Source organism: Stomoxys calcitrans, chromosome 4, assembly GCF_963082655.1.
Source record: "Stomoxys calcitrans chromosome 4, idStoCalc2.1, whole genome shotgun sequence".
NCBI lineage: Eukaryota > Metazoa > Arthropoda > Insecta > Diptera > Muscidae > Stomoxys > Stomoxys calcitrans.
In genome coordinates this window covers 92259925-92287165 of record NC_081555.1, presented here as the reverse complement: position 1 = coordinate 92287165, position 27241 = coordinate 92259925, and the positions used below count along the sequence as shown (strand labels likewise).

At 41.3% G+C, this 27241-nt stretch overlaps 1 protein-coding gene across 1 annotated transcript in view; it reads left to right on the top strand.

Moving 5' to 3' along the window:
* LOC106084985 (uncharacterized) overlaps positions 1-27241 on the top strand; it is a 188702-nt gene that overhangs the window by 157517 nt on the left and 3944 nt on the right. The window contains exons 7-9 of the mRNA XM_059367200.1: positions 4201-4568; positions 9371-9955; positions 10034-10704. Of these exons, the coding sequence (XP_059223183.1) occupies positions 4201-4568; positions 9371-9955; positions 10034-10704 (1624 nt within the window). The remainder of the gene's footprint in view (positions 1-4200; positions 4569-9370; positions 9956-10033; positions 10705-27241) is intronic.

The following is a 27241-nucleotide window of genomic DNA, read 5'->3' as shown; positions in this document are numbered from 1 at the left end:
TTGCATTCCATCCATCAAGGCAAAATCTGTTAGATAATCTTGTTTGAACTTAAAATGCATCAGCAAATGCCAGGCTTTATGCTCTTCGGACCAACTTCTAAGTTCATTTTCAATCTTATCGTCCTTAGTAAGTGAACGGAAATAAAAAGCAACTAGTCAAAGGAAACAGTCAACTAGGATGGGACGACGATAGCAGTTTGTTAAAGTTCACTGTGTAATGAGATTGGTCATCAGGAAAATGAGAGAGGAAACTGACGACGGCAGTGATGGGGACAAATGATAGTGACAACAACACAACACAGGAATATTAACTTATTATTTCAATCCCATGGCAGCCGGTTGTACGTACCGGATTGACCCGATGGAATCTTCATCGGCAAGGGCTGCCGCCTCAGTGTACGTGTTCGTCTTTTTTCGTCATGGGAGAGGCACATCCCGGAGTGCCTTCTCCGTATGCTTTTGGTCCGTGCCGGGATTGAAAAGAACCCCGGACCCTGGTTCTGTTCCGTTTGCCAGAACCGCCTTCATCATCGGTCAGTGTCGGTGAGGTGTAACAGGTGCTTGGAGTGGGTACATTTCCGTTCTTGCTCTGGCCTAACTTCGCTACGGGAGTATAGTCATACTGGCTATGTCGCTAGGTGCTGTGCGAACTCAGCCAGCAGTGGGTCACAAGCGTCGCCGTCGGCGTCCTCGTCGTCGGACTATGTGACCCCCCCGACCTCTCCCGTACGGCAATTTATGCAAAGACAGCACCCTAGCCCTACTATTGCCAGGCCAGTGTCGGGAAATGTATCGTTCCTGCAGTTAAACTGCAATGGACTGCGAGGCAAGATTGATGAGATTGTGGATTTTATGAGTCGGAAGAGCATATCGGTCGCAGCGATCCAGGAGACAAAGCTGACTAACACCTGCAGCTTGCACAGTTGTCACGGCTACAATGTGCTACGTAAGGATCGCTCAAGGAATGGAGGTGGGGGATTGGCCTTCGTTATACACCATTCCGTGCAGTATAGACCTATCTCGCCTGCGCTTGACGCTAGTGACCCATACATGGAATGTATGGGGGTAGCAGTCAAGTCTGGTACTGCCGAGATAGAGATATACAACGTGTATATACCGCCGGTTGGCAGCTGTGTCCCGATTAATGGCCAGGCCTACAGCCCCGACATAAGTGGGTTGCTATCTGGCCATAGTCGTCTGGTTCTGGGGGATTTCAATGCACATCACTCGTCATGGCATTCTCCCCTAGGCAACGACCAGCGTGGCATAGCTTTGGCAGAGCAGATAGATAGCTCCACGTTTTGCACGGTGAATGAGGATGCCCCCACTAGGATTACGAGGAGGTGCAGCAGCTCGCCAGACATCTCAATCGCATCCCCTGATCTCCTGAGTGACGTATCCTGGCAAGCCGTCATCTCTTTGGGGTCAGACCACCTCCCCATAATCCTCACCATCGACCGACCACCCGACTTCATAACCTCTGAGCGCCGAACGTTCATCAACTATAAGAAGGCCAATTGGACTGGCTTCAGAGAGTATACCAATCGCCGCTTCAATGAACTGCCACCCCCCTCTGATGTGCTTGTGGCCGAGAGGAAATTCCGAGACATCATCAACGCAGCAGCCGCTCGCTTTATTCCAGCCGGTCGAATACCGCAAGTGCGACCCAATTTCCCGGCGCAAGCAGTGGTACTCGCAGACGAGCGTGATGGGATTCGTGCTATGGACCCCGCTAACCCCAGAATCAGCGAGCTGAATCTGGAAATAAACAGGGTAGTCAACGAACATAAGCGGAATTTGTGGCTGGAACACTTGGAGCAATGTAACTTAGGCACCGGTGCAGGCAAATTGTGGGCCACTGTTAAGTCTCTCTCGAACCCCGGTAGACGGGACGACAGGACCTCAGTCACTTTTGGCGAGTTAACCGTGACTGATCCGAAGAGATGCGCCAGGTTGTTCAACCGTCAATTTATCGTGCATCCCGAGAGAGACAGGGCAAGGAGAAGAGCCATTCGCCGTATTCGTGGTCTCCGAGCCGATGAACAGCCATCACAATTTACCGTGGGCGAAGTTACGAATGTCATCAGTGGCGCCAAATCTTCCAAGGCGTTGGGCCCCGACGGAATCTCTACATTGATGCTGAAGAATCTGGATTTACCTGGAGTTGAGTACCTTACCACTGTCCTTAACCTGTCATTGAACACTCTTATAGTTCCCGATGTCTGGAAAATGGGCAGAGTGATCCCGCTACTGAAGCCTGGTAAAGACCCGAGTTTGGGGGAGTCGTACAGACCGATCTCCCTTCTCTCACCGGTGGCTAAGACGATTGAGGCATTACTCCTCCCGAGCCTCGTAGGAGAATTTCCATTCGCCGAGCATCAACACGGATTTCGGAGACTGCACAGCACAACAACAGCTTTGCATGCCATCACCACACACATTTGCCGTGGCTTCAATCAACCCAGGCCATGTGATAGGACGGTCCTCGTGGCATTGGACCTATCGAAGGCATTCGACACGGTCAGCCATGCCAAATTATTTGAGGACATCGCCAACACGTCCCTCCAGCCAGGCCTTAAACGTTGGGTCGCGAATTATCTGTGTGGCCGCCAGTCATTTGTGGAATTTAGGGATAAGAAGTCAAAACACCGTAGAGTGAAACAGGGAGTTCCCCAAGGCGGGGTGATATCTCCGGCTCTGTTTAACCTCTACCTTTCCTCCATTCCACCTCCTCCAGACGGCATAGAGATCGTATCATATGCGGACGACTGTACGATCTTGGCATCAGGCCCCCCACCCATTGATGACATCTGCGATAGGTTGAACGTCTACCTCAACGAGCTTGCCTCATATTTCGCTGCAAGAAATCTGAAGATATCCGCCACCAAATCTTCAGCCACACTGTTCACTACAAATACGCGTGAGGTGAATTCTGAGCTGACTGTGATGGTCGATGGAGAATTGATTCCGACCATCAAGTGTCCCAAAATACTTGGCGTCACATTTGACAGCTCCTACACTTTCTCCCCACATGCCACAGCAATCTGCAATAAAGTCAAAAGTAGAAACAAGGTCCTCAAGTCACTCGCTGGCAGCACTTGGGGTGCAGACAAAGAAACCTTGTTGACCACGTACAAAGCAATTGGCCGGTCTGTGGTAAGTTATGCAGCGCCAGTGTGGTCACGTCAGCTTTGTGACACGCAGTGGAATAATATTCAGATCTGTCAGAATGCCGCCCTCCGAACTGCGACGGGCTGCCTCCTTAGTTCTCATGTGGACCACCTCCACCAGGAGACAAAGATCCTACCAGTGCGAAGACATAACTACATGCTGTCTAAGCAATACCTTTTGGGCTGTTATCGCAGAAATCATCCAAATCATCATCTTGTGGATAGATACCCACCGCCCAGAAGCCTTAAGGTAGATCTACATGATCTAGAGCGTGAGGTCCAGCGCTACAAGAGAGAACCTCTAGATCAAGCGGCATATCAAGCGGGTCTGAACAACATTCATGCAGACACGGTAGCAGACGCGTTAACTGGCTACCGGGTGAATGTAGTCCTTGGAGTACGACCGCCACCCATTGCACCCGAAGAAATCGACCTCCCCCGGCAAACCAGAGTGATTCTGGCTCAATTACGTTCCGGCAGATGCAGCCGCCTCAATTCCCACAGAGCTAGGATTGATGCCGACGTGCAAGATGTATGTCCCGACTGTAACCAGGGACCGCACGATACACGTCACCTGTTTAACTGCCCGGCCAGACCCACTCGACTCAGACCCAGATCCCTGTGGACGCACCCCATCTTAGTCGCGGAGTTCCTGGGTCTTGACACTCAACAGAATCAAGCAGACGAAAGATAGTACACAATAAACTGCTACAACAACAACATTAACTTATTCTGCATTTCATTTTCTCCAGTTACGAGTTGTGACCATCATGGCCACTACAACTCAAGACTCTAAAGTGGTTTTGAATTAATGTCCAAGTGACGGGAAAATTTGTAGAACTATTAAAAAAGAGAAACCAAAACGAAAAAAAAAAATAAATCAAATCTAGCTAATGTTGAGAAAACCAGAAATTAGATTGAGGCAAAAGTGGAGAAACAAACTAAATTATGAATTTATAATTTTTCTAGAATAAAATATTTAAAATATTACCATTTACTCCAATACTTTGGAAAATCTCTATTTTTACAGCGCTTGCCTTGCTTCAGCATCTCAAATCTCCAGGAGAAGATTAGGGAGGGTGAAAATCGCCACAACTATCACAAAAAGAACACCTACAAGAGCTACAAACATGAAATGGACAAAAAGCCCATAGATCGCAAACGCCACAGTCAGCAGAATAAAAAACACCAGGTGCGTGCACAGGAGCTTGAACTCGACACAAAGAAATTGCTCAAAAATATGTCACAAATGAGCCGAGTGGAAGCAGTGGCGGCAGCAGCATCCGGAAGACGTATACCCACAGATATATTTGATAAATTTACAGATGTACCATATGCATGTCGCAAACATCCCAATGGCTTGGGCTCAACCATGTATCTCAATGAGTTGGAAAGAAGGTAAGAAAAGTGTTAACAAGTAAAACCATGTTAAGTTCGTCTGGGCTGAATCTTATGCATATACAATCTCTCAAAGAAATGGGAATCTAAAGTGGATCATCTTCTGACTGACAGTGTGGGACACACACACAGAAGGTGTTCTATAGTCCCTTCTTCTTTGATGTCCTCACAGCTTTGATGTCCTGCAAAAGTCGTTTCTGGTAACCTGTCAGTATGTTTTCCGATTAGACAGTGACCTGTCATGACGGACACAATAACTGAGACGTCTGTTCTAGCCAGTGACAGCAAAGCGGTACACCTCTTCGAGTCTAGATGAGGCCACATAGTTTTAGAATGGCCTATGCACCGCCTTAATATGGGTAAAAATACAAATATCCGACCGGTCAATGTTACTTGACAACATTAACTCCGCAGCCCTGGCAATTACAAGACAACTGTCTGGAAGATACTGCAATCGTCCTTCATCATACGAGGATCATCAAGTCTTAGTTCCGCGCAGTAGATTTCACAGCAGGTTCCACTATCCATCTGTAAAGATATTGAATTTCGTAAGCCTGACCCGCTTTTTCTGACACTACACCAACACATTGTCACATGCAACCTGCGGTCCACAATATCCACCCCCGTCAGGTAGACGGTTTACAGGTCAACCAAAGCTCCTTTGAGAATACCTGTGTATCTGGCCGGCAACCTCAGAGGCTGACCAAGTTGTGATAGCCTTAAGTCCTCTCGGTCGTTTCCTGACATATATGTTAATCGGCTGTACAACTAGCAACACCCCCCAAGGACCTGGTCACAGTAGCACTCAGGCAAATGCAAATATGCCCATGTACATTCCATTAAGGAACTGGGGCAAACTTTTCACAAATCAATGAGTGCCGTCCGATTCAATTTTAATCTCAATAAGTGACGTCCTTTTTATAGCCGAGTCCGAATGGCGTGTCGCAGAGCGACACCTCTCTGGGGACAAGTTTTTACATGGCAAATTACCTCACAAATGTCGCAAGCATAAGGTTATCCTCTCCTTATGCCACCGCTGAAAAATTTTCCGATGTTCCTGCAAGGATTCGAACTCAGGCGTTCAGCCTTATAGGCGGACATGCTAACCTCTGCGCTTCGGTGGCCTCCATAGCCCCATTTATAAATCTCATAGCCACCCTATTTACCCTCCAGGTCCCGCATATGCGACTCATAGGACAGAACTGATCGCACCACCATTGAGAATAGTCATTGCATCGACTAGATCGATCGGATAATAAATGCACCTTTTATGGTGTCAAGACCTTAAATCGAGAGATCGGTCGATATGGCAGCCATATCCAAATCTATACCGATCTGGAAGAAGGATGTCTTGTGACCTAACACAACTCAATGTCTTAAATTTCAGCAAAATCGAATAAAAAATGTGACTTTTATGGGCCTAAAACCTTAAATAGGCAGATAGGTCCTTATTGCGGTTATATCAAGATATAGTCCTATAAAGCCCATTTTCACACTCAACCTTCCTATGGAAAACAAAAGAATCTGTGCAAATTTTATGCTCAATATCTCTAAAGACTGTATCTTTGACTTTGACTATGTTTTGAACAGGCTAGAAGATGGACGGATCAACAGACGGGCGGACATAGCTAGATCGTCTCAGATTTTACGACGATCAAGAAGAGTTGCCAATGACAAAATGAATATACCCCCATCCAAAATGAATATACCCCCATCATTCGGTGGTGGGTATAACAAGGGCAAACTTCTTACTTATCAAAGAGTGCTGTACGATTCAAGTTTCTACTGAATCCCATCGAAAATAAAATTCAATAACAATGGAAAAATAGCCCCACCCTGTGGCGCATTCACCTTCACCGAAGTTATCCAAAGCCTGGCGGTAATCTCCCTATGCAGAAGAACTGTAATACCATTCTCCACACCCGCCCCTATGGCAGTGCACCACTCACTCCATGGTATATGTGCGTGTGTTTCTATCTAACTTTGTTTTTATGTGGCATGCGATACAGACAATTGCTTGGCCATAGTGGCTAATGAGTGCCAAATGTTCTGGTCTCATGCAATTCTCTGGTTTGCACATCGTTTTGAGTCAACGGCAACTGTGACCTGGCATGTGCTCCCTGATGGGTAGTTGAGTGATCTCACTGTTGGCCACAATCTATGGGCACCAGACCCTGTTAAGGTTTCCCTGACTTTGGAATTACAACCACCTGTATGTCCATCCATCCCACAGGTATATACGACAAGCAGAGTATATCTCCCTATCCAAGGAGCCAAACTATCTCATACAGCTTGTAATAAAACCGGTGATACATCATCTGGGCAACAGGGGCAAACTTTTTACACATCAATGAGTGCTGTTAGATTTAAATTTAAACTCAATGATAAGGGGCCTCCTTTTTATGGCTGAGTCTGTATGGTAATTAACAGTGCGACAGCTCTTTGAGGAGAAGTTTTTATATGGCATAGTACCTCACAAATGTCGGCAGCATTGGGAGGGGATAACCACTGCCGAAAAAATTTTGTTCTGATGGTCTTGCCAGGATTCGAATCCAATCGTTCAGCATCATAGGCGGACAAGCTAACCTCTTCGCTAGCATGGCTGCCCCTTTCCTTGATGGAATGTTCATGGGCAAATTTTCATTACATCATCAGGGACTGGCGACTTAAAGGAAATGACTCTTTTTATCGCTTAAAGAATTTTCGATTCAGACACAATTTCCCCAAAAAACCCGACGAATATATACAAGCGACAACCTTTTCTGGCGCCACATTTTTTGTTGGAGAGTTTAACAGGAAATGTGTATCACCGACTAGTTCTAATATTTCTTCACCATTGTCCATACATTCTCTGACTTCTGAATGTATTCTACAGTAATAGGTTTTTGAGTATAGAATCTTCCTTAGCCTAGGGGCCTCAGATGTATTTTCCACGGAGCTGCAGTAATTCACCCAGGTTTTGTTGTGAGCCTTTCTCAGCTCGCCCTTGTATTTTCTTTGCTCAGCCGTATAGACGTCCGAATCGTGTAGTCCAATTGTGGTTTTCGCCCTTTTGCAACCCTTCCTCTGCAGCCCTTCCTCTGCAGCCCTTCCTCAGAGCAACCAGTTGTGGGTTCCATCATGGCGGTCGCTGTTTGTCCCTAGTTTTGGCACTAGGGCACGATGACACAAGCGAGTCATTCAGGGACTTTGCAGTCCAAAATGCAAATTTCGCCCATGAACATTCCACTAAGGAACAGAGGCAAACTTCTCACATATCAATGAGTGCAGTCCGATTCAAGTTTAAGCTCAATGATAAGGGGTCTCCTTCTTATAGCCGAGTCCGAACGGTGTGCCGCAGTGCGACACCTCATTGGAGAGAAGTTTTACATGGCATAGTACCTCACAAATGTGCCATTAGGAGGGGGAAACCACCGCTGTAAATATTATTTCTATGGTCTTGCCAGGATTCGAATCCAGGCGTTCAGCGTCATAGGCAAACCTCTGTGCTGCGGTGGCCTCTAATCCGCTTGACTATTACGTCTTTGTTCTTCGCAGTTTCCACTTCCTCTTCAGGTCTAGAGGGGACAGACGTAGAGAATGTGTGCCGAAATTTGTCCCAATCCGCCTTTCTTCTGTTTGGCCGAGGGTCACTTCCTCTTCAAGGCTGCAACTTATTTAACTATGAAGAGAAAGGCAGTTGTCCTCCAACACTTTCCAGTCACATATTCTTTTGTTGATATTCTCCGATACTAAGGTGACATCTTTCGATCCTTGCCTGTTCCTGGTAATAAAGTTAGGTCTATTTCCTTTTTTCAAAACGCCACCCCTTTCACCTCTTTCGTTAATGTACGGAGAATATCCATACATGTTTGTTGTTACTGTAGCAGTGTGCTATATAGAGGCGGCAGCCCTTGTTGATGAAGAACTCCTTCGGGTCCATCCGGCATGTACAACCGGCTGCCATATCCGGTTGTTATTGTTGTAGCAGTGTGTTGTTCCGAGGCGGCAGCCCTTGTTGATGAAGAATTAGATCGGGTCAAGCCGGTGCGTACAAACGACTGCCACATATGGTGGAAGTTATTGCATCATTCCCAAAAATTTTCCCTGCAGAATTAGCTTTAAACAGCAACTTAAAGTCTGAAGGCGGGATCTCTGAATCGTATGCTATCTAATTCAAGGCTTGCTATTTAATTCAAGGCTGGCTACTTCTGAATCTTCAGTACCTAGCCACGGAAGAAGAAAAACATTTAGATTAGACTTTGCAAGAATACAGGCTCTGTTTCTACCATTCCCCGTGACCTTGAGCAGTTTAAATCCACGAATTCTTAGTCCACGAAACACTTCTCCACACACCCATTGTTCCTGGATAAGAACAACGCCAAATCCTCCTGTCTAAGGACCTTGTTGTGGTGGAGATTTATCTGCAGAAACCGGACCATAGTCAGGATCCAAATTTTCCACCTTTGCTATGAGTCCTGTGGTGGAGGGAATAAAAAGTTGTCCAAGTTCATTAGTCTTAGTTTCTGTTTTCAAAATATCAAAACTTGTTGTTGAAGCAACCACAATGTCAGTCACTTCTTATCAACAGCCTATAGGGTACAAATGATCTCTAAGCCCTACACAAAAATCAACCAGAGACATCTTAAAGCTTAGAATCTTACTTTTATTTTATAAATTTTTAAACAAAAACTACTTTGAGGAGCTCCATCCTATCACTTCCTGGAAGTAGTTTAAATGATAAACGAGAACACCAACTTAAATTTTAATCATTTTCTTTTTCTTCTTTTCATCTCGGCTCTTTTGCCACTGTCCTCTTACAGATACTATTTCGAGAAGAGTACAGGGGAACCAGGCACACTGGCAAATAAGTGTAATTTACACTCAAAAAATCTGGCAAAATCTCTTAATGAACTTTATCTGGAGTCCACATTGCCACCGCCACCACCATCGACCATACGCATGGGTGGCGCCGGGGGGTTGCAACAGCAAAAGCAGCAGCGGCAACAACAGTTACATCAATTGCAAATACAAACATTACCACGGCCGCCACAACAATTTAGTGATCCACCGCAAGAATTTCCCTTAACACGCAGTGTATCCACCACCACTGAGATTTATGCTACCCATCACAATGTGAGCTTTGCCGACGATTTAAGTGAAAACCAAACAGCGATAGCGACAGCAACTGCGAAGTCATCCAATAAAACTTCTTCTGCTTCGCAGGAGCAAAGGTACAACGGTGGCAATCGAAGACGCAATGTGGCTACCAACACCATGTACGCCAACAACAGTGATACAGAAACTCAAACAAATGTTGTCGATGGCAACCACCACCAACAGCAGCAGCAGCAGCAGCAACAACTTTACAACACCAGGAAATTCTTGCAACAGCAGCAATTACAACAGCAACAACTTGAAAATTTGTACAATAAACGACAACAGCAGCAACACCAGCAACTCTATGTTGCAACATCCATAGCAAGCAACCGAGCTGATGGCAAAAACCAGCATCGCCTCGTCCATCATGGTGGTGATGATGACGATGCGAGGCGGCGAGAAAACGCCTACGGTGACCACCACAATGGCGTTGAGGAGGACATCGATGCCGATGAGGAGCAGCCTCAAAAACTATGCGGCCTCAGGCGAGGTATTCGCAAAACCAAAGATGAACTTTTCGAAGAGTTCTGCAAGAGGGCTGGCGTACGTCCAAAACCCAAAAATATTTACTACATTGAAAATGACGATGATGTTGAGGAGGTAAACGTCGCCGATGCAGATGCCTCCGATGAGAGGCACAAAACCTCGAGATCGAAAAATAACAATCCAAGACTATTGGAAGCCGCCCCAAGGAAGTTCCATGGCAACCAAAGTGAATTTCGAGTCGGCAGCAAATCTAGGGAAAATAATCGCTCCTATCTGGCTGCCGGTGGTGTCCTTGATGGCAACGTTACGAACGGCCCTAATGATGATGTTGGGTTGACGCCCAACATCAATGGCTCCAGGGCTGGCCACGATGATGACGGCGATGATGCAGCCGATTCTCTACTCACAGCCACTTTGGGTGGCAATGGTGGCGACCACGACGACGAAGATGACGATGAGCATGGCTTTAAGAAATTGACCGAGAATGAAGACCATTTATATGTGATTGATGGTAAGTGGATTTTCCAATGGAAAGTGTGAGTGCTAGTCGTCTTTAATAAAACTCTTGGATTTCGTTTTTGGTCAGAAAGTTTTTGGTTTTGGCCAAATCTTTTCTTTTTTTTTTTATTCCCATCTCATTGTATTGAATATTTTGTCAAATATAGTGAAAGAAACCTAACAAGTGAGTTGGTCAGTTACACCATGTCCAAAGAAATTGCAACTGGTTCAAAAAAAAATATAAACTGTAATGATTTTAGGGCAATTGATAATATTTACAAATGATATCTAAATCCTTCAAATTGATCCATTACAGAAAATTTTTTTCAAAATTTGTGCCGAAATGTTATTTCGATAGAAAATTTTCTACTTACTTTGTATGAAATTTTTTGTCAAAATGATACTTCTTGGAAAATTTTGTAAAAATTTTATTTCTATAGAAATTTTCTAAAATCGCGTTTCTTTAGAAAATAAATTGGATGGATTTCATCGCAGACAACACGGCGAAAAAGATTAAGACATAGGCATACTGGTCAAGCGGGTCACGCAAACTGTAAATGACTCTCTTGTGTCATCATGTCCTAGAGCTAAGCCAAGAGTCTAACAGCGACCGCCATGGCGGACCGCAGAATTGATTGGTCTAAGTAAGGGCTGCAGAAAACAGGACAAAAGCCAGAAAGAAAATGCAAGGGTGAGCTGAGAACGGCACCGATTTTGCATAAGTGAGCTCGAAGTCGTTTGTGTCCCATTATGACACCAAAAGCTATACTGACCTCCTTCTTACTTCCTTTCAGTCCTCTCACGATTTGGATCACTTTTTTTCGACAGTTTCTCTGTTCCACAGTGTTACATGAGTTTGTCGCCCACGCGCTTATCGACGACAGTCCTCTGGCATTCACTGCCAAATCGTCTGCCCTTTTATTCCCCCTTCAATCACTCCTTGGTGACTGTTAGAATGCAATAAAATTTCGAACGACTCGCATCACCAATCTCGAGAGAGATCTGGTGCTTTTTAGGGGAGCGATGGCAGCTCAGACATTTCGACTCAAATATGGATATCAAATTCTTGCAATACTCCCAAATCCCTCCAATTTGAGCCCCATATTGCCATGGCCGGTAAATATGAACATTCTGGAGGGTGTTTTGGGGCTGGGGCGGCCACCGGTACTTTGTCCTGAAAATGGATATGAAATTCGTTCGTTACCCCCAAATCCCATTAATTTGAACTCAAATTTTCCATAGTCGGATTTGAAGTTCAGTTTTAGGGGGTGACGCCCTAAAGCACCCCATAAACTAAACTTCATATCCCCCCAAACACTTGGCTCCAAAATTGGATATCAAATTTGTTTTTTACTCTCAATACATTGTCATAATGGGCCAATTAACCTATTTGACGTATTTTTAGGAGCGCCTTCTGGACTTGAAAGCAAATTTTAATGTCATATGGTAATCTGTTCCCAAATACCTTTCATACTTCGACTTAATTTTGTATGCCATATGTGTAATCTAATGCCGAATACTTTTCATTTTAGCCCATATTGATAGGAACGCCGAATATATTTGTTTAAAGGAGTTTTGGGGTTGGGGCGGCCTGCTGGGTACTTGGACCAAAATTTTAATACGATATTCGTTTTCTAGTCTTCAATACCTTTGACTTGATAGCCATATTGTACCCATCAGTCTACTTTTGGTTTAGGGTGGCGTTTTTGGAGTGTAAGTTTGTTCCTTCCGGACAAACTTACACAATCAGTGAACGAAAAAAAAACCGAGTCCCAAATAGTCATAATGGGTCATATGCCCATTTAAGGCATTTTTGGCGGTAGGGTGACCCGCTATACTTTAAACTGATTTTGTATGCCAGATTCGTAATTTACTCCAGAATACCTTTCATTTGAGGCCCATATTGACATGAACGTCCAATATGTCTGTATGGGGGAATTTCGGGGTTGGGGCAGCCCGATGGGTACTTTGACCCAAACTTTAATACCATATTCGTATTCTATTTTCCTATACCTTTTATTTGATATCCATATTGTCCTTATCGGTCCACTTTTGATTTTCGGTGGTGTTTTTGGGTAACGGGGGAGGGTCCGCTCCCTTCCGAAATCAACAAATTATAAAGTTTATTTCTCCTTCATGTCCATATTGGCAATCTACTCCCGAAAACCTTTCATTTGAGTCCCATATTGTCATGATCGTCCAAAAGGGTATTTTAGGGGGTTTTGGGGTTGAGACGGCCTCCCAGTTAATTGGACCCAATTTTTAATATGAAATTCGTACTCTACTCCTGAATATCTTTAATTTGAGTCCCATATTATCCTGATCAGTCCACATTTATTTTTGGCTAGTATTTTTGGGCTGAGGGGGAGGGCCCCTTCCGATATCAAAAAATTTTTAGCCTTTGTTTCCTTCCAGACCAATCTACACAATTTAAACATTTCAAGGTAATCGGTTCAGCAGTGTTTAAGTCTATACGGAACAAATAAACAAACCGACAAAACAAACAAACAAAAATTCAATTTTATATATAAGATAAATATTCTTGGTCGTCGTAAAAATCTTAGACGATTTAGCCATGTCCGTCCGTCCATCTGTCAGTCCTTCCTTCTGTCCGTCAGTTTGTTGAAATCATGCTACACTCATTAAAAATGGAGATATTGAGCTGGAACTTTGCACAGATTCTTTTTTTGTCCATAGGTAGGTAAGTTCGGACTATATATTGATATAGCCCCCATATAGACCGATCTGCCGATTAAAGGTCAAAGGCTCATTAAATTCAAATTTTTTATCCGATTTCGCTGAAATTTTGGTCTGCGATTGTGTAAGGTCTTTTGATGTCCTTGTTCATCATGGTCCGCTATTGGATAGGCGCACTTATTGCCTATTATTCGTTAAAATTTGGTATAGTGAGTTGTGTTAGGCTCCTTGTAGAATACGGCCAAGATCGGTCCAGGTTTGGATATAGCTGCCATATAGACAGATCTCTCGATTTAAAGTCTTGGACCCATAACAGGCTCATTTATTGTCCGATTTCGCTGAAATTTTGTATACCACGTTGTGTATGGCTCCTCGGCATCCCAGTTGGTCTATGGAAGGAGTGCAGAATACGGACCAGATCAGTCCAGATTCGGATATAGCTGCCATACATACCGATATCTCGATTTAAGGTTTTAGGCCTATAAAAGGTGAATTTATAAACCGATTTTACATAATGGTCAAGCCGATCACGAAGGTCCTGAATAACTCACTTGTGTCAGCATGCCCAAGTCAGAGGAAAACAGCGACCGCCATGGTGGACCCCAGAACAGGTTGGTCTATGGAAGGACTGCAGAAAACTCTTCAACAGAGCGAAAGCCACAAGGGCATCACAAAATTGGGACGTCTTTAAAGCTGAGCTAACAAAATATGAGGGCGGGCTGAGGAAGGCTCAAAACAAATCCTTAATGGAATTCTGCAGCTCCGTGGAGGATACATCTGAGGAATTCTGTCCTCTAGACCTATTACGGTGTGGTATATTCAGAAGTCAGAGAATGTATAGTGAGGAAACTGTATCAACGAGTAGTTCTACTACTCGTTGATACACATTTTACGGGAAACTCTCCAACGGATAACGTGGCGCCAGAAGAGGTTATCACTGGTGTGTATTCGTCGAAGGATATTAGGGAAATTTTGTCCTTTGGGCGATAGGAAGTTTAGACTTCTTTAAGTCCCCAGGCAGTGATGTTCTAAAACCGGTTTAATTACATGCTGTGTCCGATACACTGGCTCCTTGACTTAGGGAGATATACTCTGCTTGTATCAGCATGTCGTATATACCTGTGGACACTAAGGTAATTTTCATTCCGAAAGCAGAAAAACCCTACCACACGAAGGCGAAAGATTTCCGTCCTATTAGTCTGTCATCCTTTATGCTGAAGACTCTTGAGAAGTCGATAGAAACATATCTTAGGGCAAAGATACCTGGAGATCGCCTGTCGCGGCGGCACCATGTATTTATTGTAGTTAGAGGCAAATCCACTGAAACAGCCCTTCACGACCTAGTCGGCTACATAGAGGGTTCTCTCGCTGTCAAGGAATATGCAATGGTAGCATTTCTTGACATTGAAGGTGCTTTCATTAATGTTAAACCGACGTCAATCACGAAGGACTTAGAGTTTCTAGGCATCAAGTCTACCGTATGAAAGTTTATGAATAACTTACTTACTAAAAGATACATTACGGCAGGCTTGGAATCTGCGGATCAAAAAAGATGGGTCAACAAAAGAACACCTTAAGGAGGTGTACTGTCTCCTCTACTTTGGAATATAGTCATTAACAATATATTATTGTCTCTGGAAGAAAAAGGCGTAAAAGTGGTCGCGTATGCTGATGACGTGGCAATTACGGTTAGGGGAAAGTTTTCCAGCACTGTAAGAGATATACTTCAGGAAGTCCAACGTGCAACAGCAAAGTAGTCTACCGACAGTGGTCTAGGTATAAATTCGTGCAAGACAGAAGTAGTTCTTTTCAGCTGGAGATACAAGTTGCCTACAGTGGAACCTGTTTCCTTGGGTGGAGAGAATGTTTCATTTACAGAAAGTGCAAAATACCTGGGTGTTTTGCTGGAAAGGAAATTGAAGTTCAATTCTAACATTTTGGAAAGGGCAAGAAAGTCAATTCTTACCCTATACTCCTGCAAGAGAGCCATTGGCAAATGTTGGGACCGCATGTCATACATTGGGTATATACTGCAGTTGTGAGATCTATAAGGCTATATGATGTTGTGGTCTGGTGGACGGCACTTCAAAAGTCCACCTACAGCTCAATACTTAACCGGATCCAAGTTTGTGCATCACAGCCCATAGGACGACACCATCTGATACACTGAACTTAATGCTACATCTTATGCCTTTGGATATTGTGGTTAGGCAAATTACAGCGAGCACTGCCGTGAGGCTTGGAGAGCTTTCTCATTGGTCATGTGGCGGCTACGGACACTGTGCTATTCTTGATACAATATCCGATGTTCCAGGCAGTGTGGATTACACCCTACCTGAGCCGCTTTTTGATAAAAGTTACTGTACCACTATTCCTGATAGAACCGATTGGAACTACGATATCCCTTGATACAATATCCGATGTTCCAGGCAGTGTGGATTACACCCTACCTGAGCCGCTTTTTGATAAAAGTTACTGTACCACTATTCCTGATAGAACCGATTGGAACTACGATATCCCTTGATACAATATCCGATGTTCCAGGCAGTGTGGATTACACTCTACCTGAGCCGCTTTTTGATAAAAATTACTGTACCACTATTCCTGATAGAACCGATTGGAACTATGATATCCCTGGTAACAGAAGTTACACAGACTTCTATGCGAATGGTTCCAAACTAAACAACCAGGTGGGCTTTGGGGGTAGTACTCTAAAGATCTAGAATTGGTTATATCGAAGAGGTTACCCGATTACTGCAGTGTGTATCAAGCAGAGATCCTTGCAATTAAGGAAGTGATGGAATGGATAAGATATAATGTCATTACTACATTAATGTCATTGACATTAATATCTTCTCAGACAGCCAGGCAGCCATTAAATCCCTGGAGAACGTATTTCTGAACACAAAAACCGCCCTCGACTGTCGCAGATCTATCAACGAGATGAATGAACAGTTCAAAATTCACCTGTTCTGGATGCCGGGCCACAGAGATACCCCGGGGAATTGTAAAGCGGACGAACTTGAGAGACTAGGAACTACCTTACACATTCTAGGGATACTGGAATCGGAAGACTCTAGCGACATGTAAGATAAGTTTTCAGTACCACGCCCGAAGTAGAACGAATGATAGCTGGTCACAAAGAGGGGGCTGTGAGCATTCCAAAGCTATGTGGCCCAATCTAGACTTGAGGAGGCCTACTGCTTTGCTGTCATTGGCTAAAACAGACGTCTCAGTCATTGTGTCCGCCATGACAGGTCACTGTCTAATTGGAAAACATGCTGACAGACTGAAGATTGCCAGCAACGACTTTTATAGAAGCTGTGAGGACGTCGAAGAAGAAGAGACTATAGAACACCTTCTGCGTGTGTGTCCCGCACTAACAGTCAGAAGGAGTTCCACTTTAGGTTCTCATTTCTTTAAGAACCTCTCCGTTTTAGCGGATGTGAACATTCCCAAGCTTTGGGCTTTTTAAAGCAATATGGATGGTTCAACGGTAGGAAGTAGAAGGTATCTTACTTCTTCTGTTCCTGTGGTATCACAATGGCCGAAAACATCTAAGTGAGTCTGATGGCAGACTGCAACTTAAACCTAACGTAGCCTTATAGTGTCAAATTTATGTACTTTACGCGCTATAGACGGGAGGTAAGAGAACAACACTACGGCATTGATGATAGCATTAGCCATACTTGGAATATATACCACGTGTTGTCAGTGACAAAAGCAATTTTTTTTTGTTATCTATAAAAATTCATCATTTTCTGGTGATATTCATTCTCATGATCAGATCAGATCGTCTAATTCATTTATCAGTAATATAATATTTTATTTGTTTAGATAATTATGTCATAATTTATGCCCAAAAAGTAATTGCGGATTTTTCATATAGTCGGAGTTGACAAATTTTTTCACAGCTTGTGACTCTGTAATTGCATTCTTTCTTCTGTCAGTTATCAGTTGTAACTTTTACGATTGCTTTAGAAAAAAAGTGTAAAAAAAGTATATTTGATTAAAGTTCATTCTAAGTTTTATTAAAAATGCATTTACTTTCTTTTAAAAAATCCGCAATTACTTTTTGGGCAACCCATTAAAAATTTGTGGGGGTACACTCATTTCTTCATTCTGTTTCTAACTCCTCGTATTATTCATGTAAGACCGCATGGAGTTTATATTCTTGATCATCATGATATTTTAAGTCGATCTAGCCATGTTCGTCCGTCTGTTCGTCCATTCTCATTTTCATTTCATTTCATTTATTTAACACCAAGCACAACAAGATTATATCTTATATTTTACTGTGCTGGTTCACAACAGTGCAGTTTCATCAATTAATTCCATTATAAACTATAACTTATAAAAAAATAAATAAATAATTTAATTATAACTTATACTACTAGACTACATACAATTTCTACTTATAATAATCATGTAGCTCCTTTTTGAATTCAATAGCATTGCTTATGAGTTGTATATATGATGGGAGGGTGTTCCAGAGACGAGTACTGTTTACAATAAATTGCCTTTCAGTGATTTGAGATTCAAATCTAGGTTGAATCAGTTTGCGCCCTCGATTTGATCTAGCAAATTGTAGGTGTTTGTAAAGATATTCAGGTTCTTTGTTATAAATAACCTTATGTAGTAATTGCAAGCATTTAACATTTAGTAAATTTTCAACTGAAAGATCAAAAATCTGATAAGCAAATTGTGATATGTGGTCATACCGTGGTCTGTTGTATACATATCGTGCAATATCATTGTAGGCAACTTTGATTTTCCTATTGTCATCAGCACTGCAACTTGCAAATAATTCACAATTATATAGAAGAGTTGGGATTAAGTAAGATTTAGCAAGTAGCATACGAATTTCGAAAGGAGTTGACAGACGAGCTGCCCACATATTCCGCAGCATACCACGAACTTTTCCCACAGCTGCATTTATATGATTCGTCCAAGTTAAGGTAGAGTTGAATGTTAAACCCAAGTTTGTTGCTGCTTGAACACGGTTTACAATCGTGTTCTCAATCTTTACTTCAACTTGGTCAGGGATTGTTACACTTCTTTTGTGTATGATGATCAGCTTAGATTTGGTAGGATTTAAACGTAAGGCATTATTAACAGCCCAACAATATATTAAATTCAAATCATTATTTACATTAGAAATACATGTTTGAAAGTCATTCAGTTTCGTGCAGGTATACAGTTGAACGTCATCAGCATACATTTGTATCTTACATGTTAAAGGTACATCGGGCAGATCATTAATGTACATGGTGAATAACAATGGGCCCAGGATTGAGCCTTGGGGCACACCATTTGGAACATGAAGCGTATTTGACCAGATATCATTACAATATACGGACTGAGATCTTTGAGACAGGTACGATGATATCAGTTGACAGGCAGTTCGGGAAAAATTAAATAGTTTTGAGAGCTTGACTACAAGAATTTGATGATTTACAGTATCAAATGCTTTACTGTGATCCAATAGAAGGAGAAAAGATACCATCTTGTTGTCCATATTTTGTCTAATATTTTCAACAACGTCTATTAAGACAGATGTGCAACTTCTCTTTTTTCTAAAACCAGATTGCCATTCTGATAATAGATTTTGAGTGCACAGGAATTGTTCGATTTGATTCGCCATTATGCATTCTAGCGCTTTGGATAAGAACGGTAAGATTGCAATGGGGCGGTATTCATTATTCGATTTTCTAGTCGGTATGATTTTAGCGAGCTTCCATTCATGCGGAAAGGTGGACTTGGTCAGAACAGTATTGAAAATATATGTTACATATGGCAGCAATTTTGGCATGATAATTTTGATAAATCTTGGATTTATTCCGTCAGTTCCAGTTGCATCAGATTTTATTGAGAGTATGCTGTTCAAAACGTCAGTTTGGTCTACACAGCAAAAGGAAAATGGATTTTCCACTTGTACAGTGTTCATATTTTCATATATATTTTCATGGGGACATATAGAGCAAACAGATACAAAATGCTCATTCAGTTCATTGATGTTTAGATTGGGCGGAAAGTTGGTGTTTGTTTTCGCTCCTATGCCAATTTTACGAATTTCCTTCCATTTAGATCTGCTGTTAACAGCATTCAGAAATTTTTTCCGAAAGAATAGCGTTTTGGCCTCGTTTATGCTTTTCCCAACATTTCGCCTGGCACACTTAAAGCGCTCATGCAGTTGTGTTGTTCTGTATCGTTTCCATCGTTTGTATGCAATATTTCTTTCATCGATTAGTGCACGTAGCTGTTCATTAAACCATGGAGGTTGCTGATTTTTTATGGTAATGGTTTTTTCAGGAACACATTGACTATATATTAAGCTAATATAATGCTGCAAAAATGCTGTTTGGTCATCCACAGAATTTAACTGATATATAGAATCCCATTCGACATTATCAGTAAGGCTATTAAGAAGATTATAGTTCAGTTTTTTAAAATCACGGAATGTAATTGCCTCGTCTTGTTGATTTATGTGATAGTCATACACAAGAAATATCAAGTCATGTTTAGAAAAAGCCGGTGCAGCAATTTGGTCATATAAAAGAACCTTTGACTCACAGTTCACAAAGAAAATGTCCAAAAGAGTAGACGAATGATTAGTAAAATGGGTTGGAACAGAGCGGTTAGTAGGTACCAGATCAAGAAGTTCCATAGCATCAGAAAATTGCGTTTCAATTAAAATATTGCTGTTAAAATCTCCCGCAATAACAATATCATTATATCGTAATGATATTCTTTCAAGGCACGATATCAGCATGTCAAACGGTGTGCTGCTGTTGGGCCTATATACACATCCAATAAGCATTGACGAGTTAGAAATGCCAGTTATTTCAACAAAGAGGTATTCAATACAGTTGCCTTGCTCAGACTTCAGTTTTATAGTACCGTGGATACAGTTTTTTAAATATATTGCAACTCCACCAGCATGGGAGTGCCTATCAGCTCTCAAAACTTTATATCCCGGTAAAGAGTACAAATTGTCAGATATTTCAGGATGGAACCAGGTTTCGGATATACATATTATATCTATATCAGAGTTAACAAATATATCACGAAGTTCATCTAATTTATTATTTAGACTTTGGGCATTGATGTGGACAATCGTTAATCCTGATTTCTGGTTTTTAAGAATTCTAATCATACAGTTTAGAATATCTCTGGAACCATAAGCAGTATTACTTGGCATCACAAGTCAATTGGATAAGCAATGCTGGTAATGTATATATTTGTTCTTCGTAGTTATGAGCTCTATTAAAGTTAGCATTAATAAATATAGTTGTACAACACATATAAAATTTTTGAGTATAATAAAAAATTCTTAATAACAAGAAGAAACATAAAATTAACAATACTAATTGGGACTTATTATAAGATATTGCAAGATTCATTTCAGTTATCGTTGATGGTGCGATCTGGTGTTTCTCGAAAAAGTTGTGTTAACTGCTCGTTATTCTCTATTAGAGTAGGAGGATCTGTTCCAGTACGTTTAACATAAACAAATCCACGAAGTGAAAAAACGGACTCCAAGTGCTTCTGTCGTTTCAATTTCAATGCATTTTGAAAAATCTTGTAGTTGTGACTCGTAAGATTTTCATTTACATAAAATGGTTTATTTGAATCAAAACCGGCATGAGTTAAAATCAGTTTCGAATTATTCGATTTTCTAAAACGTGCAATGTTTTTCAGGACAAAATTTTTGTCAGACGGAGTAGTTAGATTCACAATAATCACAGGATCTGCCGCACTATTTTGGTTACGAATATTATTCATACGATACATCGCCTTTATCGTAGGAATAGAAATATTTATTGTATCACATATATTTGCAAAAATTTGATAAAGGTTTTCACCGTTATCATACGGTATACCATTTATCCGCAGGTCGCACGCTACCTGTTGATTCTCAAATTTTTGCTGATTAGCCTTCATTGCATACATCTCATTACGCAGATCAGTAATTTCACTTTGCTTATGTTCAATTTTATCCGCCAGTGTCTCAAGCTTTTGAACCCTGTCATCCAGTTTGACATATTTTTCATTCAGTTTGCCAATCTCTTCTTTTATGTCAACCATACTCTTATCAATGACACTTAAGAGACGAGATTCACTCTCTTTTAACAGAGATTTAAGAAGCTCTGTTTGTTTCTCAAATCTCTTGTCAATCAGATGAATTATGCGCTGAGGGGAATCGTATTGGGAGAGTCGCGGAGTTTTGTTGAGGTTACCCTCACTTATGCTTACTCCCTCTCTCATTCTTTTTGGCGCCATCAACAACATCTCTTGAGGAGATGCGTTGTTGTTGTTTTCAGTTGTAATGGTTATGAGTGGCATTTCAGACATGATCAATATTTCTATTACCTTGTTGTTGTTGTATGGTATTTAGCTTTTATCTGTTTTACTTTGCTTGGTTAAAATTTCTTTCGTTTTTGTTTTTTGTTTTGTTCACAAACCAGATGAATATTCCAACAATATCTAGTATACACTGCACAACAGTAATTTTTATTAATAAATAAACACAAACAAGTGGAATTTATATAATAAAACAATCAGTTTAATTAATATTTATTTGGAGCTATTTTGAACACGACCGTACTCTAAGAGAGCCAAATTTAAGCCTTCTGTCGAAAGTACGCTAACTTTCGAAGGAGTAAAGCTAGCTGCTTGAAATTTTGCACAAAGACTTCTTATTAGTGTAGGTAAGTTGAGATTTTAAATGGGCCATATTGATCCATGTTTTGTTTTGATAAATAGCTGTCATATAAACCGATCTTGGGTCTTGACTTCTTTAGCCAATAGAGGGCGCAATTCTCTTAAGCCACTAGAGGGCGCAAATTCTTATCCGGTATAGCTGAAATTTGGCTTGAGGTGTTTTATTACGATTTCCTATAACTATGCCAAATATGGTTTAAATCGGTCAATAACCTGATATAGTTGCCATATAAACCGATCTGGAATCTGGACTTCTTGAGCCACTAGAGGGCGCAATTCTTATTCAATTTGGCTGATTTGCATGAAGTTTTGAAATTGTGCCAAATATGGTTCAACTTGGTCCCCAACCAGATATAGCCGCCAAATAAACAGATCTTGGATCTTGACTTCTTAAGCCTCTAGAGGGCGAAATTATTACCCGAGTGGGCTGGAATTTTGTACAACGGTCTGAATCGGTCTATAACCTGATACAGCTCCCATATAAACCAATCTTACTATTTTACTCGTTAAGCCACTAATGGACGCAATTCTTATTCCAATTGGCAGAAATTTTACACAATGACTTCTACTATGGTCTCCAACATACGATTCTATTATGGTTCGAATCGGACCATATCTTGATATAGCTCCAATAGTTCTTCAACCCTTTGTTGCCCTAAAAAGAGATACCGGGAAAAGTACTCGACAAATTCGATCCGTGATGGAAGGTATATAAGATTCGTCCCGGCCGAACTTTGCACGCTTTTACTTGTATTACTTAAGGAAGTTTTTTTTTTTTCAATTTTTCACCATAGAAAATGTCTCAGATATTTCATTTCTTTATTTGCCAGAAAGTTTTTGAAATGGTGTACTTATATTTATTACATCTTGCCATTTGGCTTTGCTTTCACAAGAAAATCAATTTAGTCTGGCTTCGAAGCACTTATCCTTTGGCGCTTACACAGAGCGGGGAAAAAGATTCGGCAATGGTATTTGCTAATATCACAGCAAGAGTTGGTTTTATTGAAAATACATTATTCACTCAATTGTGGACTTCATGTTGCACCGCCTGCTTGTCCCCTCCAGGCATTATCGTTGGTAAGGGAAGCTATTTATCATTGCAATTGTGTATTTTAGAGAGATTAAGTTCATTGTATTTTGCTCTTTTTCTTTGCTTTTGTTTTCATTCCTCTATGGTTTCGGAGTATATAAATTGTGTCAAAACTGTTATGCGTTTGTTGTGCCAGAAAAGTATACTCCATGTCGTTGAAAGAGATACCACAAAAACGCAAAGTGGAATAGGAGGCAAAATAATTTAAACTCTTTGATAATATTTGTAAGCGGAACAGCAGAAATGGCACTAAATAATGTGATGACAAATATGCTAGTGTTTGGTCTGCTCACTTCACTAGTCAAATTTGAGATTATTTCGCTTGTAATATGATTTTTGTACATGAATTGTGAATAGAATCCGGATATTTTTTTGCAAAATCCAAATGTTCAAATCTATTATTTGGCAATGCGGTGGAATTTTCCAATAAATTTAATTTGGCTCTCAATTAATAGATAAAAAAATTTTCGACCTGGAATAAAAATCCGGACTCAAATGATGAAATTGATACATTTTCATAAAGTTTTAAGACAAGAAAAAAATTCTACATTACAAATTAGTTAAAGATTTTTTCTTAATTTTCTCTAAATTAGGTTAAGTTAATGTGACAGTCTGTCATCATACTTACTTAGACCGTCCACTATGATACCACAGAACCAGAGTAAGGAAGATGCCTTCGTTGAATCATCCCAATCGCTTTAAAAGCCCAAAGCGATTAAAGCTGGAAAAATATCGATGGCACCATCGATATTTCAGTTTTTGGCTGAATATCGATTGACTATTTTCCTATCGATACTATCGTTAAAGTTCCACAATTTGCAAAATTGAATAAACAATAAACGATCCGATCATGAATGCATCCTAATCCTAAATTTTTAAAATCGTTCTTCTTGTTAATTATTTCAAGTATCGTTCGAATCGGCACATTACGTGAATAAATCCTTATTATACCCACCACCAGAGGATGGGGATATACTAATCTAGTCATTGCGTTTGTAATACCTCGAAATATTCGTCTAAGACCCCATAAAGTACATTTATTCTTGATCGTCTCGATGTTCTGAGTCGATCTGGCCATGTCCGTCCATCTGTCGAAATCACGATAGCGGTCGAACACGTAAAGCTAGCCGCACAGATACTTAAAATTGATGTATGTCGTTGGGGATTGCAAATGGGCCGTTGGGGATTGCAAATGGGGTTCAGATTTGGATATAGCTCCCATATAAACCAATCGCAAAGTACCGTTCAAGTCGGTCTATAGCCTGATATAGTTCCCTTATAAACCGATCATGAATCTTGACTTCTTGAGCACCTGGAAGGCATAATTTTTGTCCGCTTTGAATTTTGCATGCGGTGTTCTGTTACGATTTCCAACAACTATGCTAAATACGGTCTGAATCGTTGTATAATCTAATATAGCCCCCATATAAACCGATCTCCCGATTTGACTTCTTGAGCCTTTACAAGCCGCAAGTTTTGTTCGATTTGGGTGAAATTTCACATGTAGAGTTTTGTTACGACTTCCAACAACTATGCTAAGTAAACCAATCTCCCGATTTGACTTCTTGAGCCCTTACAAATCTCAATTTTGTCCGATTTGGCTGTGGTGTACCGTTTTGACTTCCAACAACAGTGTTAAGTGCGGTCCGAATGTGTGTCTATAATCTGATAAGCCCCCATTAAAAGCGATCTCCCGATTTGACTTCTTAACTCCTTGGAAGCTGCACTTTTTGTCCGGTTTCACTGCAATTTGAAATAGCGATTTGATTAAAGCCTCCCGATGTACGACTCATATATGATTCAGATTGGTCTTTATTCAGATATAGCTGCCGTACAGACCGATCTGTCGATTAAGGGTCTTAAGCCCATAAAAGCCGCATCCATACCCGATTTCGCTGGAATTTGACACAGCCTCCCGTCATCCGCTCAGCATATGGTCCAGATCAGACTATGTTTAGATATACCTACCATATAGATCGACCTTCCAATTTAGGGTCGTAATCCCATAAAAAGCGGAGTTGTTGCCCGCTTTCGCTGAAACTGTGACTTGTATAAGAGTTCCTGGGACGTAAGTCAAATATGATCCAGACTAGCCCCCATTTTCATATTACTATGGATATGGTACTGGAGTTGTTTTAAAATAGGATGGTTAATTTATCTATGGTGGTAGGTATCTTCGGACGAATTTGAAACGTCTTTACTTGTTTCTTCTTATTTTATAGAAACATCGAAAATATAGAATGTTGCGAATATCGATATTTTGCCGGCTCTAGTTCACATCCGCTCATTCAGACAAGTTCTCAAAGAAATGAGAACCTATGTTGGAACTTCTTCTGACTGCCACGACTGCAGAACACACACACAGCAGATCTGCTATAGTCTCTTCTTCCTCGACGTTCTCACAGATTCTGCAGAAGTCGTTACTTGCAATCTTCAGTCTGTCAGCATGTTTTCCGATCAGACAGTGAATTGTCAATGACTGACAGCAATGTTCTAGACAGCTACAGCAAAGCAGTACGACTCTTCAACCCTAAATTGTGCCACATAGCTTTGGAATCTGTCTGTCTGTCTGCTTGTCTGTCTGTCCATGTTAATTTGTGTACAAAGTACAGGTCGCAGTTGTTATCCGATCGTCTTCAAATTTGGTAAGGCATGTTTTTCGGCCCAGAGACGAAACCTATTGAAATTGGAAAAAAATCGGTTCAGATTAGGATATAGCTGCCATATATAAATTTCGGACGATTTTCAAGCGCATTATTGACCAATATTGCCAAAATTGTGCACAACACTTTCCTCGATGTCTTCCACAATATCTAAGAAGTTTGGTCAAATTCGTTGCAGATTTATTTGAAGGTCCCATATATATGTTCGTCAGGTTTTGGCTAATTTGCAATAATGTACCGGCCTTGATGATTTATTTCAGAAATACGTTCTCCAGGGATATGATAGCTGCCGGACTGTCTGAGAAGATATTTATGCCTCATCATGAAATTATATTTGAGCCATTCCACCAAATCTTTAATTGCAAGGATCTCCGCTTGATACCCACTACAATGGTCGGGTAACCTTCTCGATATGGCCAGTCCTAGTTTCTAAGCCCACCTGATCGTCTAGTTTGGATCCATCCGTATATCTATATAACTATGTCACATCTTTTACCAGGCAATAGTTTCAATCGGACCTATCAGAAATAGTAGTACAGTGCTTTTTATCAAAAAAGCGGCTCAGATAATGTGTAATTCACATTTCCTGGAACATCGGACTTTGTATCTGGGATAACACAGTGTTCGTAGCCGCCACATGGCCAAAAAGGAAGGTCCTTTAGTCTCATAGCAGTGATCGCAAATATTTGCCTAGGCTTATTGTTCAGTGCATCAGATGGTGTCGTACTCGCACTGTGATGCAGTAACAAGCCATAATTTGGATCCGGCTGATTATAGTAGGTGGTTTTTTGAAGCGTAGTCCATCAGACCAAAACACCACATAGCATTATAGGTCTGACGACTGCAGTATTCACCCAGTGTATAACACGTGGTTTTAACCTCCAACTTTTGCCAATGACTCTCTTGCTGCATTTCTTCCCCCTTTCCAAAATGTTTGATTTGAAGTCATTGCCTGTCTAACAAAACTCCCAGGTATTTTGCGCTTTCAGTAAAGGGAACATTCTCTCCTCCAACTAGACAGGAGCTACTGTAGATAACATGTATCTTCTGCTGAAAAGAACTACTTCTGTCTTACTAGACAGCTTTCGATAGCCCACTTCGCTGTCGCTCGTAAAACTTCCTGAAGAATGTCTCCAAGAGTGCTGAAAAACTTTCCCTTACCGCAATAGCCAAGTCATGAGTATACGCGACCACTTTTACATGTCTTTCATCCCGAGATAATAATACATTGTTAGTGGCCATATTCTAAAATGGAGAAGACAATTCATTTTTTCAGATTATTAAGTTATTAATAAACTTTCGTATGATAAGACACAATTTCCCCAACAGCCTCCTACGAATGCATAACAGTGACAACATTTTCTGGCGCCACGATG